The sequence below is a fragment of the Netta rufina genome (assembly GCF_964035555.1).
Source record: "Netta rufina genome assembly, chromosome: 15".
Classification (NCBI taxonomy): domain Eukaryota; kingdom Metazoa; phylum Chordata; class Aves; order Anseriformes; family Anatidae; genus Netta; species Netta rufina.
The window spans coordinates 9,678,201-9,702,204 of NC_140138.1; the positions used below are offsets into that span (position 1 = coordinate 9,678,201).

General features: G+C 48.2%; 1 protein-coding gene across 1 annotated transcript in view; it reads right to left on the bottom strand.

The window, feature by feature from the left end:
• Positions 1-22,932, bottom strand: part of SYT17 (synaptotagmin 17) — a gene marked incomplete at both ends in the record, with an annotated part of 35,093 nt that extends 12,161 nt beyond the window's left edge. The window contains 7 exons of the mRNA XM_084296264.1: positions 677-832; positions 1,643-1,763; positions 12,558-13,177; positions 13,599-13,747; positions 18,725-18,873; positions 20,240-20,257; positions 22,918-22,932. Coding sequence (XP_084152390.1) covers positions 677-832; positions 1,643-1,763; positions 12,558-13,177; positions 13,599-13,747; positions 18,725-18,873; positions 20,240-20,257; positions 22,918-22,932 — 1,228 coding nt within the window. The remainder of the gene's footprint in view (positions 1-676; positions 833-1,642; positions 1,764-12,557; positions 13,178-13,598; positions 13,748-18,724; positions 18,874-20,239; positions 20,258-22,917) is intronic.
• Between the last annotated feature and the right edge of the window lie 1,072 nt (positions 22,933-24,004).

The window sequence follows — 24,004 nt, forward strand, 5'->3', positions numbered from 1 at the left end:
GGCTTTGAACAGCACACCCAACTGCCAGTTTCTACTGAACATTTTCATGCCTAGAGAACAAAAATAAGAGATTCAGAATCCATATAAAGTAATAATTCCTATCCAAGCCAAGCATCTCCAGCGCTGGCAGAGCTCTCATGTGAGGTTAGCACCTGCAAGGTCTGGGGACCCCATCTGCGATGTTCCTCTGGGCTTGCCCCCAGATCCCAGCCTTTCGAAAACTGAGGTATGAACGAACTCACTAATGGAAGAGGTGATGTCAGTGTCAAACACCTGTACCTGCCTAATCTCCCAGGCAAAAGTTATCTTTGCCAATGCTTGGGCTTCGGGATTACACAGTGCTCCTCTCTCATCTGTCCAATTTTTGACTGTATGTCAAGTTGGCTACTGCCAAGAAACATAATTAATGCAGAAAACCATTCCCAGTGGCACCAATCAAACACAGAGCAGACATGGTGCTTCTCCAGCAGCTCCAGCCTTCAGCTGGGAAAGGCTTTCACAGAGGACAGCATGCAGACTGAGCTTCCCTGGAAACTCCAGCACCGGTCACCCCTTGCACAGCAGCTACCAGACAGGCACCATCCTGCACGGGTTCCTCTGCACACCTGCAACTACTTTTTCATTCACCTCGGAGACAACCAAGGCCATGCTAGACCAACAACAGCAGCACATTTACCTGTGAACACCAAGCTGGCATTTTCCAGTTCTTCTTGGGGAACCTTGAAGCTGAAGGACTCGTTGTAAAAGGGATCTATTGTCCCTCGCATGCAGGAGGTTTTCTTGGTTTTGGTTAACTTCAGTCCATGAACGAGCTGAATTTTCACAAAGGGATCTGGCAAAAACATGAGAGAAAAAACACAGGCTGCAAGTTACTGGTTTTATAAGCCGATGCTCCTGGTTTGGGAAGGTTCAGCACAGCTGGGCATGTGGGAACAGGGCTGGACCATGCTGGAGAACAGCGCTGGGAAAGGAGCAGGACTCGTACCGCCACACAGTGGAGAGACAAAAGTCGGGCAGCTGGCTTAAAAGTGCTCCCTGCTGAAACCACGCTGAGCACAATTAATGACAGCCTCGACTCAGACCAAATGCACTGCTCTTTCTGGAAAATGCCAATGTTCTGGCAGCAGCAGCGGCTGGGGCAGGGAGCATGGCAAAAACCCATCAGGACATGTGCACGAAGCAATTACCATCTCAGAAACAGCAGGGAACAACGCATGGACACTGTAAAAACCTAACATTGCCTCCAGAGTAGCTAGTTACCCTAAATAAAACCATTGCAATATTAACATTCATGCAGTGCTTGGCACCTGCAAAACAGAGCACAGCCTTAAATGGGCTGCCTTACAGCACAAAGCATCAGGGTAAACTGGGCTCCTGGTTTCTCGCTTTGCTCTGGGTCAGAGATTTTGACTTTAAGCAAGATGAAGGTATTCATACTCTCTATTTTAGCTCAGGGTAAGTGTTCTGGACACTGGTTATTGCTAGCTATACATATAAAATAAGGATCTGTTGCCTTGAATTAATAGGAACCAAGTATCTGAACCCTCCTGGGTCCCCCCCAAATTGCAGCCTTGCTGCCGGTCTGCTTTAGAAGCACACAGAAGCTGTGCATGAGTAATGTGAGAAATACCCTGCCCTTTACCTGAACCTTGGCTCATGTCTGTCTGAAGAAGCTGTTTTGCTCTAATGATGTCCACGTTCAGTCTTCCTGCGCTGGGTAGGTAGTTTAGTGACAACAGCAGCTCCCCCAGCTCGACTTCATTCTACAGGGAAAAGGCAACGTGGAAATTCAGAACAAAGCTCGGAGGGGAAGGAAAGAGCAGGAAGATAAATTAAATAAAACCCATTTGCCTGAGTGCCTGAAAAACAAATTTTAGTCACACTCTAAGCCGCAACCAAGAACCATCTGGTGGTATCTTGTGCTGAGCAGAAACAAGAAACAACACTATCCCCAGATGAAGGTCTGTTCCTTAAACCTCTGACTACTCATCAGCTTTTCAGAAGACACCGCAAAGAGGACCCATAAGGAAGAAGGAATACAGGGTCAGTAGTTTCTACCTCCCTTCACTTTGAGAACCCCCTGGAGCTACTCATCAGCCTCACCTCCTGATTAATGCACACAACACGGACCCCATTGGAGAAGGTCTTCTCCTCCCTCCCCAGCCCCCATGGACCACCACCAGCCACCTGGAAGCTTCAGGTATGGCTCAGGCAGGAGATGGTTAATGCATCCCTGGGGCAAATAAATAAATAAATAAATAAATAAATAAATAAATAAATAAATAAATAAATCTGGAGAATTGAAAGCACTGCTCCTCAGACATGGCAGTACAGAACAACCTCTTCCCCTTAGCACACCCTGGCTCAGAGATGCTGCTGTTCTCGGATGCAAAATAAACACAAGGAAGCAATGCTGGAGGTGCAGAGCACACCCACCTGCCCCAGCAGGGCACCGCTCCTTCAAACTCATCCCAGGTCCATGCAGGAGCCCAGAGCTAGCTCTGCATCCCCAGTGGCAGCACAGGTCAAAGCCCAGACTAGATATGACCGCCACCGCCCGCTCACAGGAGAAGAGGAGCTGCTGAGGTACTGCAGTCATAGCAAAAGGTTTAAATATCTTTAACAGTGCCCCAAATATTAGATTACAGAAATCACAAAGTGACTGGGTAGGCAATAAAGAAAAAAAAAGCTCTGAGACACAGCCACAACCTGAGCTGGCGCCAAGAACCAAATTCATCAGCAGACGGGTCAGCACACACGGTGCCCATCCTGGGCAGAGCTGCGAACACGAGCACACCCAAATTCCCTCCAGGCCCCCAGGTCCTCGGTGTGGCACGGGGCTGCACCCGCTGCCTGGCAGGAGGGCAGCACACCAGCAGCTCCTCCTGCCCGCAGGCCATTTGGCTCCTCATCCTACAAGCCCAGCGCTAAATCTGACGTCAGGTAATCATATTAAAAGTTCTCCCCCAGGCATTTTGTCTCCTCTGTTCCCACTGACTACTCCCCGCAAAGCCGCAGGACGCGCTCAGCATGCAGGAGCAGGTGGCAGGCTGAGGAAGCCCTGCACCTCTATGCAATACAATACAATCTATTTTTATTTATGTATTTGCCTTCTAAGGAAAATATGGCAATAGGCTGCCTGATCCTAAGCCAAAACCACGTGCCCTACTCACACACTTGACTGCCCCAGAGCCACGCCAGCAGCATCAACCCCAAACTGGCCATCCCCATGGCACCTCTGCACCCTTGCTACAGCCTCTCTCCCACGCTATAGAAAGCATCTGATTTCTTAACCCTAACCCTTTTTGTCACAGCAACTCTTGGGTCACATTACATGGCAGGATGTGATTACACAGCACACGGACTCCTCTTCACCATGTGCTGCAAGCCTTTCTGCTGCTGCTGCAGTATTTTTGCTTTTCCTGGAAGGCAACTTGCTTCCATCAGCCTTCATGAAGCCCCACATCACAGTTCTCTTCAAAATACGGTATTTTCAATTATTTCAATCAGAAAGACATTTCCCAACACCTGACCCAACACATACACAGTGCTTACAATTCTTGCAAGGTCAAGCCACCCCAAAACAAACCGTTGTGCCCAACCATAGCACAAAGTAAGGATCTAGGAGAGCATCACATGCAAGGTAATTTAAATGACCAATTCTATCATCTTTGCTTTGACTTTCCCCCAAAACCTCTGACACATTTATCACTGAGAATGGTACCCCAAGCAGGACCATGGTAGCAGATCTGGCCAGGAGCCCATAGCCAGAACAAAGCCACCCCGATGCTGTCACTCGGGATGACTTCTCCTTCCCCCTCCTGCCTAACAAACCACAAGGGCTAATCTCAAAGTTCACACCTGGCTTGTAAAATCTATTACGAGCACGGTAACAGAACACTCAGCACCCACAGCACACAAACAGGACCCACCTGAGGTATCCCTCAACCTCACCTCTTTTTTTTATAACACCAACAATGTTTTTAATGCATCCAGGCTTGTTTTCTGCTCGCATTCACTGCTGTGCTGGGCTCCATGCAGACTTTAATTCCTAGAAATTCAGGTACATTTAGACAGCACAAATTAGGAAACTAATTAGTGATGCTATTACCAGCTGGGAAGAGACAGTCAAACAGTTTAGCCTGTAAATATCAAACTCCTGACACAGCCAGGAGGCAGGCTGACACTGGGCAGGAAGGTAGGACTTTTCAGATCACCTCAAACTTAGAGTGCTGGAAATCCACAGTAAAATTTGGGGTAATTACTTCCAGACCCATCCATGGGGGAACCTGTGGACCTTAACCAAGACGTGCAGGAATTAAGAAGCTCCTCGGCCAAAGGAGAGGCTGCAGGAAGGGGTCTCCCTGGGAGGTGAGGGGAGGCTCAGCAGGGACACGCAGGTCTCGCCCGAGGGTCTGAGCCAATGGGAGCAAAATCGCTCCATTTTTCACGCCCACAAAAATCAGGCTGGGTATCCCTGCAGCCAAGCCAAGTTTGTTCAAAGAGCTCCTGCAACGTAAGCACCATGGTGCTGCCCAACATGAGACCTTGCTGGGGAAAGGTAAAGCTAAATCCCAGATTTTCAGCAGGACCCAACCTACCAGGGATATCAGCAGCTCCACAAGAACCTTTTTGACTGTTTGGGCATAAATTTAAGTGAGGAGAGATATAAAATACTTTATTTTGTAAGCGTGATCCACCAAAGTCAAAAAACTATAACTGGCTTTAATGAGTCTCAGCTCAGGCTTAAATTCCCAAATCCCAGTAGAGCCTTCTGTCTCTTGCTGCTTTTCAAGTGTGTCCAGATTTTTGCTAATTATCTTAGGGGAGGTAAGGTACAAGCCAGCCCAGAAAGACCGTGGCAGGATAAGTGTGCTCAAAAACAAAGCAGCCCCACGGCAAGGCGGAACAACAAAAGTGTTCCCAGTGATAACAAAAGGTGCTTTCAGAAGGAAACCCAGCTCCCCGAATAGCTTACAGTATGAGTGACTCAGGCCTTTAAAAGCACTTAACTCGAGCAGTGAACTGCCTCTGATCCTATAAACACATTATTTCTACTTTAGCTGCAATGATCTAGGAAACACATCTCAAATCCTGCCACAGTGGCCAAGGGGACACCAAGCACTCAGGAAAACATCCACGGGTGGTAGCTACCATGCGTTTCTCCCCAGAACATCAGATGAGCACCTCTACCCTGCGATGCCCGACCATGCTCAGCAGCCTTCCCCTGCTGTTTGGCCACTTCTTGTTTGCAGTCATCATTAAGCAACAGGCAAGGACCCAACTGGGTGCTCCAAGAAGCCCCAGACCCAAGGTGCACCTCCTCAGGTTTTTGCTCCCTGCTCTTTCCCCAGCAAGCTCACAGCAGGTGTGCCTTTGCTGACGTGACAGCCTCACTAATAACACACACTGATGGCACGCTCTGTGTCGGACAGGAAAATGGGGATGTAGGCAGAGGAGCTGTTAACGGACTCGGTGCTCAGCGGGCAGAACAGACATAACTGGGGAGCTTCTGGAGTTCACCATACGATGGACAAAAAGGACCCTTCTCATTACGGGACAGGCAGGAGACCCAGCTCAGGGATGGATGCAGAGGTTCCATGGGGCTGGTGGGGCCCGCAGGGCTGGCCAGGGTGCTCCTCCAGCACACGGACCTGCTGAGCTTGGGCATCCACACTGCGCTGCCGTAACCACTGCCCCCCGTGGCCACCATGCTGTCTATAGGTATTTTTATCAGCAAGAACAACATCAAGACATGTCTTCCTGGAGAGACTCCAGGCACAGCAGCATGGCTGTTGTTCTGTGGCACACCAAAGCCTCCCCAAATCTCACCCCTGTGTTTCAGCTGAGCGCAGAAGAGAGGGATGCGAGCTTAAGCACAAGACGTGTCACCAGCACATTGGTCATGGCAGGGGACAGAAGCTTCTGAATTTTCCTTTTCCTCCATCTTTGCATCGGAAAACTGAAACGCTGCTGGCTTTGCCTATGTGAACACAAGATGTTCACAGAACACAATGTGCAGAGGTGCCCCTCAGGCACGGCTGCGCAAAGGCATGGTTGAGTTACCATTATTATGCTGATGACGTGCTGATTTGTGCTGAGATCCCAGATGACCCTGGGAAAGCAATTTCCTGTTTGATTAGGTGCCTAAGTGACACAAGCCTAGATGTCTGAGACTCTCCTGAAGCTCTCATTTACATTTCACTTCTGGCTGTTCCCCTCCACAGCCTATTTCACAGCCAGCCTTGGGCTTGCCTTGATCCAGAACCTTCTACCCTTACTACTTGGGATGAACCAAACACACAAAGGATATATTTTTTTTCCTCTTCTGTCCTCTCTGAAACACAACAAAGCTGTCCCAAGGGAAAGAGAGTTTTTAATTAATGCCACTTGCACATCTTGTTTGGATCTGGGCAATTCCTTACTCGCAGCCCCCCTGAGCTGTTCGTTTCATACTGCTACAACACCAGCAAAATCCTGCAGCTAAAAACTCTCCCCAGTTCCCGATGGGAACCAGAGCACATTACATCAGCACAGACATCTATGCAACGCTCCTAATGAAGTTTCAGATTGATTTTCCTCCTCAAGGTTATCTGTGATGATACCTCCAGGCACAGCAGAAAACTGATGGCTTAGAACAGTTTGCTCTAACAGGCTCTCTACAGCATCCCGTGACACACAGCGATCATTTCTGGAAGGCTGGGCTATTAAGGACCAGAACTTGAAATATACACACACACACATATATACACATATAGATAGATATATAGATATACACACACACACCCCAATGGAGAAGAATGTTACCTATGTAACAGAGGCTGAGTAGATACATGATGAAGAGAGTCACAAAATCCTTTCTGAAGTCTTTGCAAATTCACGTGGCCACAAGGAAACCATTTATTCCCACCCACCCTCCCAGGAGATACTGCCCATCTCGAGGTTCTCTGATATTTTTGAGCTTTCTGGCAACAGGACAAAAGCAGCTCACAAACAGCGTGTTCACAGGAGCCGTGGCACGAGTCCTGCTTCTACAAACACACACCTTGGGGTAAGGGAGGTTAGCAGGCTTTTGCTCTCTGCATGGCACCTGCAGCGATGCTGTGGCTGCAGCAGTTCCCCCAGCTCTGCCTCTTTGCCAGACCCACCAACATCCTCTATAATGACACCAGCGAGGAGAAGCAGCTTCTCATTTTCACCTCACATGGGGAGGCAGTGAGAGGGGAACTGCCCACAGGGCAGGGACGAGTACCTGGAGGAAGGACTGTTTCTGATCCAGATCCCTAGGCTGTACAAGTCAAACAGCCCTGACGTTTCAGCCATAAAGCAAGGATCCATCTGGGAACCTGAAACAGGAGCAGAACGGCCACCTGCCACTTGTTCCCACCAGCAACTGCAAGAGGAGGTATCTCTGATTTGCCTCTCTCATGAAAAAGCCTCCAGGCACGAGATGGAAGGCTTCCTCCAGAGAGCACCAGCACCTCCTCTGGGCTCCTCCTCAACAAAATAATTCCTGCAGCATCGCAGTCCTCTGCAGAAAGGGCAAGGAGTGAACGACACATGGGTGAAGGGAGGAGGTGGCTGAGGTGACAGCTGGAAGCAGAAGAGACAGATAAGGGCAAAAAGAGAAAATGTTCAGAAAGAAAAACTTCCCAGTGCTAGAGCTTTAAAGACTGAAAAAAGGGAGGAAACCAACCAACCAAAAAACACAGCTCGATTTTTTTTTCCCAGGAAAAAAAATAGAGAAAAGATACAACGAAAAACAGAAAAAGCCCTGACAATGCTCACTTCCATATTTGATTTCCTCCAACTCTGTTTTACCAGCATGGAGCCCCCTTCCACACCAACACACACGAGGGTGAACCAAATGCTGTGCCAAGGCTCTCTAAACAAAGTCTCTGGATACCTTTCCATCTGTCCTATGCCTGTATGAGAGATGTGTGCTGGCAGGTTTTTTTAATAATACCCCATGCTACCAAGCGCAAAACATGTTCCCAAGGATGGCTCCTTCTCAGACTGCAGTGGACAAGCCCAGGAGTGTCGGTGCCAGGAACAAACCCGGTGCAGGCACAACTGCAGGGCTCCAAGCGGCGTGCCAGGGCCACCTGCCTGTACGCCACAATTCAAGGTAATGTGCAAAAGAACTGCCCCAAAGTGAATCATTACCTGAATTTCAAATTCTCTTCTTGCTTTTCCTTCCCAGGCAAGGCATGGTAAGAACAACAGTACAATGCCTGCCGTAGGCTTATCCCTGAGATGGGAATCAAAAACTGTAGAGCCCTGCCACAGGAGAGCTATTTGTGCAGCACATGCTGTTTTGAATGGACAAAGATGACAGCTCCTTAAAAGACTGTCACTCTACTGCTCTCATAGTATGAAGTTAAAAAAGCAAGTCCAACACTTATCCCCTCTATTATAGAAATGGCTTAATTTGAGGGGAGAAGGAATCTTTGTGCTATTTTCCCCGACTACGACCACGCAAGTTTTTTTCTTTTGCAGAATGATCTCCAAGCTCTCATTACTGCTGGTCTAAAACGTTTATTCCTGCCTACTCAAATCTGCCAAAAGAGAAATGAATCATATGTCAATAAAACTTGGGGTCCTGAACATGTGTTTTGGAATTAATCTTAACAGAGAAATGTGTGAATCTGAGCACAGCCACGGCAAGGGCTGCCAACTTCATTCATGGTAATTAAGCAAAGCCACACACATTTAAGGGGATATTTAAGGAGCGCAGAGCGTTCCTATGGGGACTGGACTCAGTGCTCCTCCATGAGCATCTACTGCACTTTAGAAACACTCTAATTATCCTAGAGAGGAAAAAAAAAAAAAAAAAAAAAAAAAAAAAGTCATCCAGAACTACTAGGGATAACGAATTTGGCAGTACCTGCACTGACATTTCCTACAAGGAGTCAGACCTTCTGCATATTTGTTGGCCCTGATCATATACTGGGCAGCAGCTCACCTGTGCCTCCGTTTTGAACACAATCCCACCAAATTCTGTACACACTTTCCAAACCAAAAAACGTGCTTCTGTACAGGCACAGTCTTTCACCTGATGTTTAGCATTGTGTTATCTCCTTGCCCTGGTTCCTCCAGAGGACAGCACACTGCTCGCCCATATTCAGCTTCTCTGCTGACTCGACAGGCTTCTGGTATAACAACTGTATGCATCCTGGTACGATGAGCAGCCTGGTTCATCCGACTGGCTAGACCCAAGGTAACTTTCAGGCTGTCTGTTAACAAGCAACTCTGTGAGGGGGTAATGGAGATGTTCTGGCACCAAACACACCGTGCCTGTGCCCACCCAGGAGCTGCACACCCCAACACACAGCTTGCAGCAGCTTATCCCGGTACAACCCCAGTGTTACTGTGGAGTTACTGCTGCAGGAGCTGGACCATGCCTCAGTGCACTGCTGGCACCCATTCATGGTCCTGTGCTGAGGCACAGCCCCACCTCTGGGCTTGATGGGGCTCACAGTGAGGGTGGGACCAGGGCTCAGCACCTGTCCTATCAGCACGTACCTTGGCAATGGTTTCCAGGTAGCAAAGCAGATGGTTATCTTAGCTGAGCCCATTTAGGATGCTTTCCCTGCTCTTCTGCAAACCCTGTCCTGTCCCACCCCATCAGGATGAATCAAAACCCTTCTCCTCAGCTCCTGCTGCCTGGATTCACTTCCCTCCATCTCACCACGCTTCAGTCTATAAATGCCAGTTAGAAAAAAAGAAAAACCACCACATATTTCCTGTCTTCCATCTTTACATTTCTTATCTACGCCTGTCTGTCTTTCTCTCCCTCTGTGGCTGGTTTTACAAGCACCTGTTGCAGAGCTTTCTTCCATGCGGGCTCCATCACTGGTGGCAGAGCTGCTGCCAGCTGCTGCTCAGCCTCACAGCCCCGGGCAAGCCAGCCCAGCCCGGAAAGTTTTCATCACCTAATCATCAGGGCAGCACCACGGCGGCTCTGTCTGGCTCTCAGGAAGCCCACGATACCTTCTGTAAAAGAAAGTACCAGCACTGGTGGGTTGTTCTGTCCCAGTCTATCCTGATCTCACTACACAGAACGCACTTGGGCAGCCCCAGGTTCAACCAACATGAAGTGAATAAAGGCTGCTCCACAACCAACCAAGCAAAACAAAGAGAAGTATTAAAAAAAAAAAAAAAGTCAGCATGTCAAATCTATCATATCAAAGGCAGAATCTTTCAATTGGCAAACAAAAATTACAAATTTCTAGCCTAAGCATTACTGTTATTGAAAGGCATTAAAATGCAGACTTTCAAAGTAATAAGCTTTATTGTTTTACTGCTTCCAAGATTTATTTTAACCCTTTGATCAATGCTTTTATCTTTAATCTCCACAAGCAGAAAATGAACTCTAGTCAATGAGCTTTAAAACCTTATCAGTGAGAAAACATGGAAAAATGATACAAAACATCCTCGCTGGATGTCCTGGTACAAGCACTGCTATTCTCTTTGCAGTCTGCCAGTTAGATAGTGCCCAGCCAGAAAGAACAAGGAAATATGAGAAGACACTTAACTAAAGCCACAAAACAAGGCACTTAACTGACTAAGGTGCAAAGGATTTTTTGGTTAAATTAAGATTTGACTTGATCTGCTTGCTATCTTATGGAAAAAGTCTTGTAAGGTTAAGCCTGTTCATTCACAGTGAGTTTTATTTTTCTCGTTAATTTTACAAAAATCAAAATGCCAATTCCTGCATAAATAATTTAGCTGAAATCCTGCTGGAGCAGCCAGCACTGCTGAAAGCAGCAGCAGCTTTTCAGTGAAACTTTGGAGAGGCCGGAGGAAGGGCTGGCTCCAGGCCAGGCACGTGAAGGCTGAGATGGTCTTGGCGAACCAGGGTAGGCATTAGCTGTGCGGTGACTCCAGGTTACTAATAAAGAGATGCAGAATGCAGAGACGTGTTTGTCATGCAAAGGCAAAGAAAAAAAAAAAAAAGCAAGGCTGCATGGCATGAGTCACGAGAGGATAAGAGGAATGCAAAGAGACCTCTGTCCTCAGATATATCAATGCTGAGCCCATGATGAACCACCAATACCAAAAAGAAAAAAATAATCATGTGTATTCATGAATAAACATTTGGGAAAAAAGGTGGTGAGGGGAGCCCAAGAATATCTGTTCTTGTTTATTTTCCTTATGCACGTTTGCCCCTGCCTCTCCAACCATCATGCAAAGCAGACCCCAGCACAGACACCAAGGAGCCCACAGTTTTCACTGGCACTCAATTTTCAGATTTTTCCTTTTTGCATGAAAAAAATGTCCTGGCTAATCCCATAATGCTACTGTTTCTATTCCAGCAAATCCAGCCAGCTCTCCTCCAGTTATCAGGGTCTTGCTTTTCCTCTCCCTGAGCTCTGAGGAAACACAAAGCTCTCTCCAGTTGCTGTGCACCCAGAGCTGGGCAGAGACCTCACTGATTGCACACAAACACTGCCTGGCTGGCTTTTCTTCCCACCAGCACCTGATGACAAGTTCCCACTCCAAATCACCCTCTCAGACCCAACATAAACCAGAGGCAAGGTCAATAATTTCTTGTTCATCTCATCCAACACTTGTGGCTATGACACCCTTTTGTGGACACACAAAAATCAAGGGAACTGTGAACTGTCCCTGTTCACATGAGGTTTTTGATTCAGCAAAGGCTCTAAGGCCTAGAAAATGCACTCCCACAGCTGGTGACACACAGACAGCGGCAACCGTGTTAGACCAACCTTCAGCAATACTCCCTTCCTTAGCACAAACAGGTAGGACACCCATGCCTAGCTCTTGGCTTAGCTTTTTACTTGGTCACTGCAGGTGATGGTGCTAAAAGCAAATCTGGTAGCTAAGGGCAGGTCCTGGTTGCAAAGCTCAGACCTCAGAGCTCCTTCCCTTGCTGCAGAGGAGGTGGCACTGCCCAGGGCCCTCTCCTGAGAGGACCCTCTGCACCCTTCTCCCATCCCACCCAGACCAAACTGCAGACCCAAACCTGCAAGCATGCAGCAGGCCATGTACATCAGATATAATCTGCGGCAAGTTTAATTTCCTTCAGGGACACAACACAAATAAAATTATCTTGCAATTTTTTACTCTGGGATAGATTTGTCTTCCATATACCTTCTTTGCATCAGATCATTACTGAACTGGTGCCAGTGGTTCTCCATGTGTACAACCACAGGAGTGACCCAGCTGAGACAGTGTCACTGCAGCATCTGGGAAGAGATGCAGGTCACTGCAGTGACAAGAAAGATCTTCCACAAGATGCAGATTTCCAAAGCAGGTTTGATTTGTTCTCATTAGAGTTGACATAGATCTTCTGTCATTCCACCTCCCCTGAATATGAAAGAAGGCAGCTCCTCTACCTCACCGCAAAACAGCTACAAGGGCAGCTACAGACCCAACGTTATTTCAACCCAGCAGATGCTGTATTAACAAGATGATGATGACTAATCAGAAAGAGTATCAACTGCCAACAAGCAAAGGAACTATATATACACACACACAAAAAAAAAAAAAAGTGAGAAAAAACGTGGCAATAATCTGATAAATTCTGTTACCTGAGAACTAGGAACAAGGGCTTTCCACCAGTGACCGCCTTTCACAAGGTCTACATCACTCAAGGGCATTGACACTTTGCCAATAACACAGTGGCGTGAGAATTTGTCAAAATCCACTACGGTTAAAAGCAGAGTTCTTCTCTGGGCTTCTAAAAATGGGATTTCAAATGTGTACCTCTCTTCAAACACCGGGTTCTGAGTTTTGCGCTTAACTCCGGTCTGTTTGGAGTTCTTCTGGTCTGGAAGCAGGCAGATCTTCACGTAGGGGTTGGAGTGAGCCATATCTTGCCTGGAGCCATCATATGAAATCGGGGGAGGCAGGTCCTTAGCCTCAATGACTCGCACTATTAGGTAATTATGCAACAGGTCATACTGAGTGCTGAAGTGCAGCATGCCCAGCTGGTACTTTGATAAGATTTCCTCATCTGTCAAGGAGTCCATATCATCGCTATTCGAGTCAAGAGAGTACAGTCTTGGTTCAAATTTTCTAAAATAGTCATCTGGGCTATAGGTTTTCCGCAGGATAGTTGGCTGAACTATTTCTTTCTTGGCTCCTATTATTCCAAACTCAATAGGTTTAATGTCAATTAATGGAGAACTTGGCCTCCTCGACTCTAAACCTAAATGAGAAAAATGCACAAAAATGATTATTAGAAACTCAGTTCATTACAGACCCAAGTCACATTGTGGCTCTTTGAGTTCAGCTATTCTGCATCTATGCAATGCCTCACACAGCAAACATTGCTAAGTGGGACTTTTCACCATTACATTTGCAAACAATTAACAGTACCCTTAGTAATGCTGCAGTGCAACCTCAACTACGATTTTTTCACCTTGTCCATTTTCACCACGCACATGCTTCAGCAAAAAAACAGGGCTGACCCCTTCCACTGTGCTCCTGTTGAGCAGGATAAGATTTTAATCAACATACCTTCAACTCTACTTGATTCCCTGTCTAAGAGATGAAAGAGCAGGCAATACACTCTGATTTTTATTTTTTTCCCCACAAGAATTACATTAATGTTGGAAGGACGACCTTACTTGAAATCCGCCTGGTGAGGCTGTAAGTGGACCGTGATGCATCTGAAGACGACCGCCTTCTGTCAGGGGAAACATCCTGAAGAGTGGGAGGCAGTTCACTGATTGTATTATCAGAGTCTCCATCTTTGTCCTCATTTTGGCTGCTTATCCTGTTATAACGAGAGACCTTTAGGTGATTCAGCCCAGTAAAAGGACAATATACAGAATAAAAATGTATTCAGATATTCTGTGTCTAATCTTGTGTGCACATCCCTGGGTGCCACAGGGTATCTCCTTCATATCTATTTGGCAAGCAAAAGGCTGAGCAACTGACTTCATGCCTATGTAAAAGGGAGATGCTTTATCTTTCTGCTTGCCTTTCAAACAAGAGCATATCAGCACCAGCGTGTGACACAGGCTACAGAGGCATGTGTGATTTGGACCTCAATCAGCAATAGTAAATTCAGCTTTGAGGAAAAAAAAAAAAAAGCAAAAAAAAAAAGCCCTCATAACATGAGCTTATTGCTGTAAATCCAGAGCCACCCTTTGGAAGCATGGCCATCACCAGGAAATAACTAGCATGGGAGCCACCATGCTCAGACACCTGAATCCCTCTCTGAGTAAAATATTACTTTGCAATACAACACTAAGGTTTCAAAACTCAGTAAGTAGGATTAATTAACAGCTATCTATTGACATCTTTTTAAGTAACTGGTTCCATAAACCAGAGGTGACTCTCAAAAGACAGGAATTTTACTGCCCAGTGGTCTTGGTGAGGGAGGAAAGGGACAGAGGGAAGTCAGCAGGATCTCACTAACAAAGTAAATGTCAGTGAGAGCTGTAGCATCCTTGAGAAGACTCAGTAGGAGACTGGGATCATAAAGAAGCCTGCATAAAATTCCTATCTCAGCTTAGTTTTCATCTATTAGAGCAGTTCAGTTAAACATCTCAACTTCTCACAGCTGCGGTGGTTTGCACCACTGGCCAGGGCCTCCCAGCTTTGTATGGAAGAGCAAGAGCCAGCAGTAACCCAGCTGCACCTTCTGAGGCGAGCCACTGCTAGAAATCTGCAGGTGGAAATGAAATCAAGCGATGGTATGAGACATGTAAACCATCATGCTAAACTAATCCATGAGACAGAGTACTCAGAAAAATAGCAGCAGATCACGAGGAAAGCATCAGCGTGAAATGAGCAAAGCAAGGGGAACACTGCTTAAGCCTTGCTTCTGATTCACTCATCCTATGTTCATGGCCAGGTTGGGTATAAATGAAGTATGTTGAATCATTTGCTCTAGCAATCAATGACTGAACTAGAGCAATAAAAATGTTCTGGAAAAAAAATGAAAAAAAAAAGTTGGAAACTCATAGAAAAGCCCCCCTGAATACAAAATAGACTTAAACTAGAATTTCTTACTAAAATTCACAAAATTCCCGTCAGGATCTAGCGTACATGCAAATATGCACCAACCCAGACTCACACAACTCATCCACATCAAAAAATAAATCACGTCAAATCAAATCTAGGAATCAAAACAAAACCCTATATTAAAGAGGGCATGCAGTATTTGCACAATCCCGCAGCCCATTAAAGGCAATCCAAACCATGCAGTTTGACATACAACCAGCACTAGGAACACAAATAGCTTTTTCATGCCCAAATGCAGGTCTGCACAATCATATGTAGCATTTGGACATCTTTGTGTTTGAGAAGCAAATGCACAAAATGAGGAGAAGGCAGGGTGAAAAGGGAATCAGGAAGAGAGGCATTAAAGATGTTCTACAACGGGTAAACGTAATAGTGAGTTAATAACGTACAGATGACCTTTAGTAAGGAAATTGCTACTGAGCCACAATAATTTTTCCTCAAATAAACTTTGGCTCTGGTTAAAGCAGCTCTGTTTCTGTTTAATCAGAGCCTTTGGGAAGAGGAGTCGCGTTCTGATTTCAATTTAATCTCACAGAGTGTGCAGCATTTATCTTTGGGTTTTTAGGGAGAATACTCCATAACAGGCAGTGCTGACAAACACCCTCCTTCCCAGCCCATTTTTGCCAGGACTGGGATGCAAGCACTCGTGAAATAAGCAGCAGCAGCTACCATGCATTCAGGTCAATACAATTAGCCTCAATTCAGTAAGATTTTATTTATTTATTTATTTATTAAGTTGCTACTGGAGGCTACTATAAAAAATTCAGGAAGTGAGAAAAATAAACAGCCTCCCAAGAGAAAAGATTTCAGCTTGCAGCTTTAGAGTTCCCTCCTGAATTTCCAGGACATCAGGTGTCTCACAGCTGCCAAAGAGAAAACCTTTGGCAAAACACAAAGGACAAGCTATCAAGCATGGGCATTCAGGTGTTTGCTAAGTAGGCAAATGAAGACCATAAAATTAGTTCTTCCCTAGGGACTGAGTGGGGAAGTAGGGAAGGAACACACTGCACTATGTATCTGCATCCTGGGTGCATGAAGAAGTGGCAACAGTGAAAGATCTCAGCAGAAAGCCTGGATCTGGTTGTAAAACACTTGCAGGCTGTGAGCAAGGAATACAATAAATTGATTTGTTCCCAAATTCAATGCATGTATCTAAATGCAGAAGTGTTATCAAATCCACCTTCCATTTGAGAGGTTTCCATTGAATCTAGAAGCCTTCTTTAAAAAACAAATAAAAAAAAAGTGTGTGTGTATCAATTAGCATACACGGATGTCTGAGCACTTTAAAAACACACCCATTAAACACGTTATGCTGAGACCAATTCCCAACCCCTGCTCTGCTCACACATCTAACCCCAGATATTGTCTCCTACCTCCAAAAATGCATAAGGAGATTGAAAAGTGTAAGATTAACAAAATGAAAGTAAAAACCTTCAACTTGAGAGCTGTAAGCCAGCTGAGGCTGCACAGCATCATTTCCACCTTAAATCCACATGCACAAACAGCGCAGCCCTCCTATTGATCTGCGAACAAAATACATCACTTCTGTCTCTTGCCTTTTACTCTCCCTTCCTCTTCATTTTCCAGACCCTTGCTTCTCTACAGTTCACCTTCATCCCTTTCCTCTCAGTTGCATCTCTTCAGCTCCTTCCTCACCTCCTCACTCCAGCCAGTTGGGGCTGCCTCACTGCTTTCCAACAAGGTCACCCCAGAAGCTTAAAGCATCACCATCCTTCCTGGCAGCCCCTGGGGTCCATCCCTGCTGGGGAGCAGGATCCAGCAGCCTTCTTCAGCAAGCAGAGCCCTACAACAATGTGTGTCAACAGCCACGCTTAGAGATCACAAGATTTATAGTAGTACCAGAGGAGATGGTGATTCCGTCATCCTAAGGCACGACAGCATCCATGCCTCCACTCCAAGCACAATTACTTGGTTCCTGCCTGCCCTTCCCAGGCACTAGCTTTGGAAACTTGCCTCCTCTCATTGCTACAGCAGAAAAGAGAAGCCCTAATTGTACCAGGCTGCCTGAAGCTGGAAGGAAAGAGAGATGTGACACTAAAGGCACAGCCCTGGGACATGACCCAGGCTGGGGGCTCCTAAGTCCATCAGTAAGTGCAGCATGAAGCATGATGTGGCTGAAGAACTGGGCTTTTTTTTTCCTAAGTGTGCTGCCTTCTGCTTTTGGTCACTGTAAGAAACTAACCACCGAGGCTTTCAGATGGACTGGGGGAAAATAATACAGGCTGGAGACAGCATTTTGTGAGTCCAAAGGTCACCGTGTTTTCAGCCAGCAGCAAAGTCCAGCTCATCCACAAAATCACCACATGCCTGAGTTTTAAGGCCACAAGAGGAGCAGAGCCTCCATGCTGACAGTGCCCTGGAGGCAGACAGAGGAGCCAGCAGCCCAAACCCATGGGGCCAGTCACCCCCCACCTGCCCGTTGTATCCCTTCTGCTCCCCAGCACAGCTCTGAAGCACCCTCTCGCACCAAGCCTGGCTGCTTGTTCCCAGGTATGTAATTGTTTCTGCAGCAATCTTTCTACGTCCAATACTGCTACCTCATCACTGTGTTCTCTTGTGCCCAAATGCTTTCCTATTTAGCATTGATTTTGCTTCCATTTCCCACTAATTGCAGGTGAATCCATTTCTGGGCATATATCAGACTCTTAAATATGCTGCTCCAAATTTAAAAACCACTCTAACACATCTCGAACATTTCTATTTTTATTGCTTCAGTATTAATTACCATCCTATTCTACCATGATTCAAGAAGGTATAGAGACAAGACTGTGATTTAAACATGAGACAACTTATTTCGTGCAGCCACAGCACGCAGACCTTCCAGACCTAACAGTGGGTGAAATTAACCGAGGGCCTTAGTGCCCAGGCACAACATCTCAGCAGCGTGTGATGTGCTAAACAGGCAACTCCTGTGCCCTAGTTTCTGGACACAGTGAGGTTTAGCCATCTCCATCAAGTTCTCTGCCCTCACAGAAGACAGCCCGGCCCAGCAGACAGAGCCAGCACTAAAATCCAGGAGACCTCTATTTTCTTCCTGGTTTCACTAATGCCTCCACAGCCACCTCTGTGATTCCCCAAGGAGAGGGTGTAAAATGGGGAAGACATCACTGCCTTTCTTCAAAGCACCAGGTAAAGCCAAAAGTTGTCACTCTTGTTCTTTACTGATTCAAGAGGAAATCTTGAAAAGTACTAAGGTGACGTAAGAGATCAGGTCTTGCTAAATGAACCGTCAGATGGATTTCCCCTTAGAACACGTAGGAGGTATTCCTTTCCTCTTCCTAGGTTATGACCATCTTAATGCCAAAACAAGAAAATTTTCTGTAACAACCTCATCAGCATTTCAACTAAGCTAAAGTGCTCCAAAGGCTGAGCATGTGCAAAGGAAGTAGGACTTCGGAAGAAAAGTATCTTTAGATGCCAACCCAACAATCAGCTTGCTATGCTAGCTTACAAGCTAACTCCTGTTTTACCTAGCAGAAAGTGTTCTCCAGATTCCCATTATTATTTGAGCTAATGGGACTGCTGTTTTTTTTTTACCATTGAGTAGCCTATGCTCCCACCCTCAGCAGGAGACCCTTCCTCAGGGTATGGCATCCTCTGAACTCTGAAAGTCCTCTCACCATTTCGTATTAACTCTCCCACCGCAGCTGAACAGCCCTACCCTTCAGTTAGGGCTGTGGGATTGTGCATCTAAACTTACAGCCAGGCTGGAGTCTGAGCAGGAAAAGGTCCCAGGATTTCAACTTCATCTTCATTTGTTTGACAACAGCTACAGTCGAAACACTTCTGACAACAATTTCTACAAGTCCACCGGCACAGCAAGAGATCCGAGATCCTAGCGAGCAGACCCTGAAGCCATTGGAAACCAAAGTACAAGATTACAACCCATCAATAGCTATTGAGAAATAACATTCAGCTGTATTTATGTTTGTGTTTCTGCAACAGCACATATTTATTTATAAAGAACTATATTTATTCCCTCTATATCAACAGACATGTGCTGTGCAGTTACTAGTCCAACTTCAGGGATGCCATAACAAGGCAGGAAAATAAGCGTTCATGGCAGGTACTTTCCCTCTGGTAGCGATGTATTATTACATAGGTTGGCAAAAGGGTGATTTGCAAAACACTATGGCGTAATGACATGCTGGAGTGGAATCATGCTCGTTCTACCACGCACATCAACAAACTAATAGATAGGCAAATATATAACAAAAGGAATTTAAACCAGAAGGTAAGTGAAAGCCCCAACTTAATTCTGCAAGAGTCTATTTAATTTGAAAAGCTTAACATAGCAACATGAATACATTCCATCCCTGTAGATACATCAGCATGTAATATTCATATGATCCATTCGCATACAGCATTACAGTCCAACAAATTCACCGCCAAAATGGATTAGCAAAAGCATACTGTCCGCATTCCTCCCCTCTGCTAGGACGATTAACTTAATGAAGAACCTACAATGATTATTTTTTTAAGTTACTTATCCTAAAAAGTATTTCATTTCTGAGGTTTCCATGGTGGCACCAGGAGCATTTCCTGTAGCAGCGCTCCTCTGCTTTCACAAACCCATCACATGCCCCATCGGAGGGAGGACAGATACTGCACCATGCCCACACCATCCCTGCAGCCTTCCTCCCGCTCCAAAGCTCTGTTTGCTTCAAGTGGAGCAGAAAGCCCAAACTGAGGCCATCTCCCACCCATGGCAGCTCCAATTCTGCAGTAAGAGGCCTTACTGAGCAGCACCAGGCCACTGCCAGTGAAGGGAATCGCTCTGTGGTCCTGGAGGACACACAGCTGCGAGAGCACTGCACGTCCCCATCCAGAGTGGAATCACTTTACAATTGTATGGGAACTTGGAAAGTTCATTAGAAGCTGAAGAAATGAAGCACGTGAGCGTTTCTCCACAGATATCCCCCAAAAGTACTTGGTACAAGGGCGCTATCACACTGCAAAAAGGATGTGATTTCTCTTGAGAATGCAGGTCTGCAGAGAAGACTCCACAGGAACATCTTTCAAGCTTCAGTAAAACAGTTTTTCCATAAACAAAATCTGAGCCTTGCAAAAAGTAAAATAAATTAAAAATTACCAGCCCTGAATGTGGTGCATTACTTATATCTAGGACATCAGTAAAGAGTCAGAAAATACGAGACAATCCCCTCAGGATGGAGCGAGGAGACAGAGCAGAGAGTGAATCATCAGATTAACTCACCTCATTTATTGGTTCCAACTGTCCTTTTAGACATCCATGATGAAGCAAAGGGGAACAAAATGAAAGAGACAAAAACAGGTTAGCAATGCTCAAATAACTTCAAATGTTCTGCCATGGTGTGCCCCAGACTGGGACAGGCTTTTATTTCTGGCAGGACGGTCAACATTCGGCAGAGGCAAGGTCTCCTGGGCAGGCATCGGCTTCTACTGCTTCCAGCCCTGTCCCGCTAAGCTCCCTCTGCTTCCTGAGGAGTGAAACTCCCAAATCCATCCTGAAGCACGAAAATCCTGCTCAGTGCCACCTTGCTAAAGGGCTATCATGTGCGACCACTTTGCTTTTTCCTAATAACCTGTCTCTAATTGCAGCCGACAGCAAACCGCATCCAAACGTTCCAGTTACACGCCGCGGTGGAAAAGGCTTTTATCCAGATCCTGCCCTTATCAACAGAGCTTCAAGGGCAGCTCGTTAGAGGCAGCATTTCTAGGAGCGCCTCTCCGTTGTGCACGCATCACTCGAGGTAGCCAGGCTTCTTCAGCCTCAGCCTCCGACGTGACTCGGAGGAGAGAAGACCCGAAGTCAAGTGCTCAAAGCCTGCGTCGTGCACTCCAGCTTGAACACTTGCACTGCAGCCACTTCCCCGAAGGCACAGAGAAAATCTACAGCAAAGGAAGAAATTAGCGCAAGCCAGTGTTTTAATCACGAAGCCGTCCTTGCAACATTATACCCACCTTGCTTCAGTTACAACTGGAGATTTAGCAGCATTTCATGTGCCTGCTGAAATGCTTTTCCTACCTGTCTCTCTTGCTAATGATTAAGAGTTTTTTAATTGTGCTGGCTGTCCTTCTGTAAAAGGGAAGTCCTTAAAAAAAAAGCAGCAAAACCAAAACTCCTCTTCCCTACCCATCCATGTGTACAAAACTATGCTCAGGGACAATATGGACAAGAGACGGCTTCTATGAAGAAGCCAGGATGCCTAAGATGAGTTCAGATCCAAGATCACTTCCGTGGGCTGCCCTCCAGCACAAGCCTCCCTTCCAAACTTCTCCAAAACCAGTGCCTGGCAGGAAGGCTGCAACTCGTTTGCAACAAAAATTAGAGACTGAAAACGCTGCAGTGCAATGTGACGAGAGCGATTAGATACCCGCGGACCAACTGGTTAAGGAAATCTTGAATGGTTTAAAGGGCTCATCAGTCCTTATTAATGCGAACTTGCAGCCAAGGTGCCGCAGCCAAAGTGGCGGCGGTTTAGCGAAGCTGCAACAAGAATATTTAAATTGCTGTAAAATGAACCTGCTGGATTCCTGCCACGCAATCAAACGCCGTAGCACGCGCCGTGCAAAAGAGGTGGTATTTCTGAGCAGCCCGTGGGGACTTGAGGCAGGCTGGTGTCACACAGCCGTGCTGGAGGCCACCACCGGCCACCAGTTAAGGGTGAATGCTCGCGTGTGTCACCAAGCCACAGAGCACAAGTGCCACAGGCAACATAACAGTGACTCTGTGACCACCCCGAAATCTCCGCCAGGAGAGGGGAGAGCAGAAATAACAAGAGCTAGGCATTACTGTGCAAACGGGCAGCCAAGTCAGCAGTGCCATGCAGGGTATAAGGGCAGGGACCCATGAAAGGAAAGCAAACAGGAGCAGCTGCGTGCATCCACCTGGGTGGCGTGGGGCAGGAGGTGGGCGCTGGGGAAGGGCAGAGGCTTGCAGAAGGATGTGACAGAAGGCAGTAGGGGGCCGGCACCCCCAGTAGCACCCACGGGAGGGAAATCTGCTCCAAGCCAGCACTCAGAGCAGGGTTAAGGCACACGGTGGTGTCCCCCAGTGATGCTGGGATGGGGTCTCCATCAGTGATGGCTGTGTTGTGCCCCTCCTGTGGCACCCAGCACAGCAGTGTGGGGACAACAAGGTCCCCAAAGCCCCACCACCCCAACGCCACAGCCTGGGGACAAGGGGGTGACCACCGTGAGCACCAGCCCAGAGGTGCTGCCGGGGTGGCTCCACAGGGGGATGGCAGGGGGGGAACGGTCACAGATGGCGGGGGACAGCAGGGGGCTGTAACAGAGCTCCAGCTCCTGGACGTCTCATCCAGCTGGAAACGCTCTGCTCATCTTAAAATTGGGGGTGCAGCCTCCGGAGCCACAGAGATTGAAAAACAAGCGGCTGGAAACTGCAGGGCCAGAGGGACAAAATCGCTCTGGATTTTACAAAAACCGCCCCAATTCAGCCCAGCCTTACCGGGGGCTCGGGCTGGCCGCAGCCGGGGGCGCTCGTTTTCCCCCTTCTTCCCCAGCCTCTACCGGGCCATGCCCAGGCTGGGGGGCTCCCAAAGTCACCGCCACCCCCCGGGTTTCCTGCGGGCTTCGGCAGCCCTCTCTGGCTCAAGGCTCCCAGTCCTCGGGGGGGGGTCTCCCGCAGCCGGAGCCACCCCGCTCCTACGGACGGACAGTGCGGGGCTGTCTGCGATGTCCGGAGCACCACGAAAAGCCGGGGTCTCGCTGCCAGCCCCTCGCCCTCCTTGCCCGGAGCCCCCAGAAGTTCCCCCAAAGTTGCGCGCACCCAGCGCGCTGCGCCCCAGCCTCGCAGACGGCGCCTACAGCGCACGGCGACCCCCCCTTTGCCCCCTCCCAGACCCCCTCCAGGCCGGATTCTCCCCCTCAGCACCTTGGCTCCGCACCCACCTGGATGTACGCCATCTTCCGCGGGGCTCCGCTGCGCCGCGCTGCGCCCCCCGGCACGGCACGGCACGGCACGGCACCGCCCCGGGCGGGGAGGGGGCGGCCACGAAGGCACCGCGGGGCTGGGGGGCGCCGTCAGGGCGGGGAGAGCCGCCACCGAGGCCCCCCCATCCCCGGCTCGTCGGGAAAATGCGAGGGGGGCTTCGTGCTCTGAGGGGGGGGGAGCCGGCGGGCGGCCACCCGGCACGGCTCGGCGCGGCTCGGCGCTGCCCGCGGGTGCAACAGGTCCGCCGCAGCACGGGCAAACACTGACCTCCAGAGGGCCCGGCGTGGAAATTCAGGGCTGGGAAGCCCTCCTCGGCCCCCGGGGGGACGCTCGGGAGAAGCCCAGGGATGTAAGTGTGGAGCTGGCGTGGCCGCGCTGGGTAACGCGGTTGTTGCGCCTGTGCTTTCCCCCGAAGAGCTGACGGTAAGAGATGTCCTAAACGCACCTGAGCTGTGACAGGGACGCGGTTGTTGCAGGAGGTTAAGTGCACGGAGTTATAGCACGTACGCTCGCGTCTCCCCGGGTGAGGAGGAGCTGGAGGAAGGTGCCCACAGTCCCTGCTGAGCATCGCTGCTTGGCTTCGTGCCCACCTGCTGAGAGGTCAGCCCCCAGGCCGAACAGGGGGCATGGGATGCAGCCCAGTGGTGGGAACTCTCGGGCAAACCCCACCAAGCAGGTGGCTGGGCCTGGGTAGCATTTAAAGGGAGCTCAGTTAGGGAAGCGGCCCATTTTGAGGTCAATCTCCCAAAAATGAAATCTCAGGAAAGGTGGAGATATGGGGCTGTTCCTCTTCAGCACCGCCTTGGCAGCACACAAATTACAGCATCCCTACACGCCGCCCTAAATGAAGGCTCCTGCCCACAGCCTTGGAGGAAATTCTGTGGCTGGCACCTTCCCAGCCCGCGGGTTTCCGCAAAACCCTGCACAAAGCCAGCGCTTGTGCTGTTGGAGCGGAGTGCCCGTATCCATGTGCCGCTCCTTGGGGAGATGCACTGCTGCCCACCAGGCAGGGGCTTGTAGCCATCCTGCTGCCAGCACACAAAT